Source organism: Oncorhynchus clarkii, chromosome 27, assembly GCF_045791955.1.
Source record: "Oncorhynchus clarkii lewisi isolate Uvic-CL-2024 chromosome 27, UVic_Ocla_1.0, whole genome shotgun sequence".
Lineage (NCBI taxonomy): Eukaryota > Metazoa > Chordata > Actinopteri > Salmoniformes > Salmonidae > Oncorhynchus > Oncorhynchus clarkii.
Window position 1 is genome coordinate 39,951,768 of NC_092173.1, and position 5,544 is coordinate 39,957,311.

General features: G+C 48.1%; 1 protein-coding gene across 1 annotated transcript; it reads left to right on the top strand.

The window, feature by feature from the left end:
- The first annotated feature begins 624 nt into the window (after positions 1–624).
- LOC139385843 (extracellular calcium-sensing receptor-like) lies at positions 625–4,918 on the top strand. The gene is made up of 11 exons (XM_071131100.1): positions 625–854; positions 958–1,249; positions 1,506–1,748; positions 1,906–2,004; positions 2,170–2,485; positions 2,568–2,740; positions 2,896–3,126; positions 3,569–3,692; positions 3,787–3,980; positions 4,098–4,376; positions 4,490–4,918. The coding sequence occupies exons 1-11, from the start codon at positions 625–627 to the stop codon at positions 4,916–4,918; spliced, it is 2,610 nt and encodes an 869-aa protein (XP_070987201.1).
- The last annotated feature ends 626 nt before the right edge of the window (positions 4,919–5,544 follow it).

The window sequence follows — 5,544 nt, forward strand, 5'->3', positions numbered from 1 at the left end:
GAATGATGTAATATCTGTCTGAATGGATCCATCAAATGTTGTTGAAGAGCAGATACTGTATCTCCTGTACTACACATTACCTTCAATAACATCACCCTCACAGGCTTTCTCCAATTACCCCCAATTACCTGCTCCCCAAGTTATCCTCCAATAACAAGTCCCCAATTAACCCCCCCCTGCCCCGTCCTCCCTACAAGCACCCCTGGTGGATGTGTGCTTGTTTTTTTAGCCGGGGGCTCATTTCTCCGTATATCAGCAGCTCCCCTTCTCTCCTCTTCCTCTCCCTCTTTCACTCTCACACTCTCTACAGGAGATGCCAGACTGATAGACACTCATACTCTCTCTCTCTCTCTCTCTCTCTCTCTCTGTCTGTCTGTCTGTCTCACCAGGATAAGATTTACTGTTGCCAGGTAGGTCAGAAGCAGAACAAGGTTGTGTGTCTATCATTGTTGTTTCACATGTCTGGTTACAGGTGTCTGTGTTGAATGGTGTATATTTTAATTGATAGCACTTTTGTTCATGTCTTTCTGTCTACAGAGTGTTCTGTCTGCAAGTTCTTGGTTTGGTCTCTCTCCAACAGGTGACAAAACTCTCCCAGTCTTCGGCCTTGTCTCTCTCCAGGTGATGAGCCTGTGTGGCTGGCTGTGGCTGCTCTACTGTCTCCATGTCCCTGGGTCTGTCTGGGGTCTGGATGGCGGTGGAGAGGGGGCTTGTCAGCTGGAAGCTAAGCCCGTCTCGGGCAGTGTTTACCGGGCAGGAGATGTGGTCATTGGGGGCCTGTTCCCCATCCATGTGGAAGCCCCTCTACCAGAACAGGAGTTCAGGAGCATTAAGGGAAATTCTACCTGTACAATGTATGCAGCTTGATAACAGCTTTTTGTCATTGTGTTTTCACCTGAAGGTAATGTGTATTCAGTTACCTCATCTCTCTGTTTCTTCCTTTGTTTCGTCTGTCAGGTTCAACCAGCGTGCTTACCGCTGGCTCCAGACTATGATCTTTGCTGTGGAGGAGATTAACCGTGACCCAGCCCTCCTGCCTAACCTCAACCTGGGGTTCCTGGCATCTGACACATGCCGGTCAGAGGGCACCACCCTGGGGGCAGCCCTAGCCATGGTGACCGGCAAGGAGGCCTCCGTGGTGGGCAAAGAGTGTGGCACAACTCCTGAGGTTCCCGTCATCATCGGGGATGCCCGTTCCTCAGCTTCCATGGTCGTGGCACAGACCCTCGGGCCGTTTGATTTACCCATGGTGAGGCAGGGGTTGGATTACAGGTTGGGATGAGATGATGACTCTTTTCACATCACATTTCAATCTCTTTCAAGATTTCCCTCTCTCTAAGGTTTAATTCCTTCTCCATCTGCCTCTTACAAATTATAATTCTCAGTCTCATTGACTCCTATTTTGGAGCTCTACAGGCAATTATCTCTCTCTCTCTCTCTCTCTCTCTCTCTCTCTCTCGCTCTCTCTCTCTCTCTGTACAATCTCTCTCTCTGTTCTCTCCCAGGTGAGTTACTTTGCCACTTGTGCATGCTTGAGTGACAACTGGAGGTACCCCTCATTCTTCCGTACGGTACCCAGCGATGCCTTTCAGGCTCGGGGCATGGCCAAGCTGCTGCGTCAGCTGGGCTGGGTGTGGGTGGGACTGGTGTCAGAGGATGGTGACTATGGCAAGTTTGGGGTTCAGGTGCTTCTCCAAGAGCTCCAGGGATCTGGGGTGTGTGTCGCCTACTCTGAGGTCCTCCCCAAGGTACGACCTCACTCTGATGATCTGACAGTATACTCTCTATTTTGCTCTCTTTCTCTCTCTTTCACTCTGACTCCCCTTCTCTTCTAATCTAATAGAAACGCTCTCTCTGATTTTCTTTGACACTCTTCCCTTTCTCTCACTGATGGTCATCCCCAAGTTACCATCAAAGAGAAAGATCAGGCACATTGCAGACACCATCAGAGGATCTACTGCCAGAGTGGTGGTGGCATTTGTTGGATTCGCGGGTCATTCAGGGGTGAGCTGTTACAGTTAGTATTGTTAATGATTTGTAACACAGCTGTATCAGTGTCCATGTGTCTTACCGTGTCTTGATGCCCTTTACAGACACAATCATTTACTAAATGATAATCTTGCATTTCATCTTGACTATCTAGATCTCTTTAACGATTTCATTCTCCAGGCCCTGATGGAAGAGGTTGTCCGTCAGAACATTACAGATAAGCAGTGGATTGCCTCAGAAGCCTGGGTCACTTTCTCTACTATCGCCGCCCCAAAAAACCTGCCCTCTCTTGCTGGGACAATCGGTTTTGCCCTGAAGAAAGCTGAAATTCCCGGCTTGGGGCCTTTCCTAACACGCCTCCATCCAGACGGGGACTACCAGAAGTCCGACCCCTTCCTGAGGGAATTGTGGGAAGAGATGTTTGGGTGTTCTCTGGGGGTTGAACCCAGCGTGACACTGCCGTCCAGGAGACAGTGTACTGGGTCAGAGGTCATACGTGAGGGAGAATTTACACCTAAATCTCAGTTTTTTGTCCTGACTCCCAATGTTATCTCAGTAAAATAAAGTGTCAATCCTAGGTGAGGGGGAGAGCCAGTATGCTGACGTGTCTCAGCTGAGAGCCAGCTACAATGTGTACAAGGCTGTGTACGCCATCGCCTACGCCATACAGGATATGATGGCCTGTCGACCAGGGGATGGAGTCTTTAACGGTGGACAGTGCCCTGATATCAGGAAGCTTCAGCCCAGCCAGGTGAGAATAACATGTTGATCTGTTTTCAAGTTAAGAACACTAATGTTTCCAGTCAGGATACAGTGAAAACACTTTGTAAGGTTTGAATAATGAAGAACAAAAGCCACAACTGGTTCTAACTCTTAATCCTGTTCCAATGCCCTTTTCTATTTGAGATTGTTCATTATCTGAGGGGAGTGAACTTCAGTACTCCTGTAGGGGAATCTTTCCACTTCGACATGAATGGTGATCCGCCTGCCTCTTATGACATCATCAACTGGCATGTGACCCCCGAGGGGACGGCAGAGTTTGTCCAGGTCGGACATTTTCTGTCCTCTGAGGGATTGGACGACCAGTTTCACATCGACATGGATAAAGTGGTGTGGGGTGGGGGCAGCGGAGATGAGGTTAGAACTGTTCAGTTTGGTGTGTGTGTCTGTGTGTCTGTGTGTGTGTGTGTGTGTGTGTGTGTGTGTGTGTGTGTGTGTGTGTGTGTGTGTGTGTGTGTGTGTGTGTGTATGTGTGTGTGTGTGTGTGTGTGTGTGTGTGTGTGTGCGTGTGTGTGTGTGTGTGTGTTTGACGGTGAGATTTATTGAGTTAATCACCCTGAGGCAGACATACAGAAGAGAGCCAGCTGGAAAAAAAACAAAAAAATAACAGTGGGACGTTATCTCAGACAGAAAGCTCTATCATCAACATGATTCTGAACAAGAGATATTTGTGTGGTCATTGTCCTGGCATAGTCCCCAGAGGGGCCCAGCGAGCCTGTCTGTGTCTGTGTTTAATAATGATGATAATAGCAATGATGATGATGATGATGATAACTTCTTCCTCTCCCCCCTCTGGTAGGTCCCTGTGTCTGTATGCAGTGCTGACTGTCCCCCTGGTACCAGGCATGCGGTACAGAAGGGGAGGCCTGTGTGCTGCTTTGACTGTCTGTCCTGTGCTGAGGGAGAGATCAGCAACACAACAGGTAGTCTATCAACGGTTCTGATTCCAATTCATATTTTTCCTCAATCCTGATTGGTCCTGATTTGGAGTCCTCATTCTTCTTCCTTCTCTATCAGGGTCAGTTGAGTGTATTAAGTGTCCAGAGCGGTTCTGGTCCAACCCTGATCGTACGGCCTGCATCCCCCAGCTGGTGGACTTCCTCTCCTATAGCGACACCATGGGCGTCATCCTGTCTGTCATCTCAGTTTCCGGGGCAACACTCACAGCCGGTACCCTGGCCACCTTCCTCTACCACCGTCACACGGCCCTGGTGAGTTGAATCATATGATCATATATAGAGGTACTGGACAGAGATGAGATTGTGTCATATAAGGTTGGGATTTTTGACATGTCATTGTCTAAATTATAATTTTCTGTCGCTTTACAGGTGAAAGCCAACAACTCTGAGCTCAGCTTCCTGCTCCTGCTGTCACTCAAGCTCTGCTTCCTGTGTGCGCTGGTTTTCATTGGCCGGCCGAAGCCGTGGACATGCATGCTGAGACACACCCTGTTTGGTATAAGCTTTGTGTTCTGCATCTCCTGTCTGCTCAGCAGGACTGTGGTGGTGCTGGTGGCCTTCAGGGCCACTCTGCCTGGAGAGAACCTGATGAGATACTTCAGCCCCACCCAGCAGAGGATGGGTATCTCACTCTGCACACTCATCCAGGTGAACATCTAGTTGTTACTGTATTCTATGGGAATGTAGTTGTTTCCTTCATTGACCATATTATTTGTTTACTAGATACCTAGTTTTCCATCCACCTCCGTTCCCTTACACAGGTGCTGATCTGTGTGCTGTGGCTGGCCTTAGCTCCACCCCGACCTGCTGAGAGGAGGGGCAGAGAGCGTCGGGGCCCGAAGGTCGTCCTGGAGTGTGAAGTGGGCTCTGTGGTCGGCTTCTCTCTGGTGCTGGGCTACATCGGCCTTCTGGCCTCCCTCTGTCTCCTCTTAGCCTTCCTGGCCAGGAAACTCCCAGACAACTTCAACGAGGCCAAGTTCATCACCTTCAGCATGTTGATCTTCTGTGCCGTGTGGATCTCCTTCATCCCTGCCTACGTCAGCTCTCCTGGGAAGTACACAGTAGCTGTAGAGATCTTTGCCATCCTGGCCTCCAGCTTTGGGCTGCTGTTCTGTCTGTTTGCTCCAAAATGTTTCATCATCCTCCTGAGACCAGAGAGAAACACCAAGAAACACATGATGTCCAAATAGAAACCACCAAGAAACACACAATGTCCAATTAGAAACCACCAAGAAACACATGATGTCCAAATAGAAACCACCAAGAAACACATGATGTCCAAATATTAACTTACACATGCTCATATCGTGATTTAGGGCTCGTCGATAATCAACAGGGGAATGTCCATTCTGTTTGAAACATTAATTTCCTGCTATTCCTTCACTTCACTTTGTTAATATTAGAATGTGTTCTTATAATGTGTCAGAAATAAACACGTCTATATGAACAATACCAATAAAGTTTACGTAGTGTCTACTCATGCTGGAAGAGTTAGTATTGAGTCTGACTGACAGAACCTACAGACCCCCTACACATGATTCCTTCGTCACACAGTCAGTGTGTGTGTGTGTGTGTGTGTATATGAGTGTATCTGTCCCTCATCGTATAACAAAATGAAAACAGGCACATTCCACTGTCTGCTTACCCACTGTGGGAACCTCTCCACTCCCCATCACTCCCTCTTTATACCCAAGAAGACTCAAGGCTGTAATCACTGCCAAAAGTGCTTCAACAAAGTACTGAGTTAAGGGTCTGAAAATGATGTATATGTGACAGTTCAGTTTTTTTTATATTTAAATTTGCATTCATTTCTAAC

Coding starts and splice junctions, on each gene's coding strand:
- LOC139385843 (XM_071131100.1), top strand. CDS start 625: ATGAGCCTGTGTGGCTGGCTGTGGCTGCTCTACTGTCTCCATGTCCCT. Junction 1,749..1,905: donor ACTCTGAGGTCCTCCCCAAG/GTACGACCTCAC, acceptor GTCATCCCCAAG/TTACCATCAAAGAGAAAGAT. Junction 3,693..3,786: donor AGAGATCAGCAACACAACAG/GTAGTCTATCAA, acceptor CTTCTCTATCAG/GGTCAGTTGAGTGTATTAAG.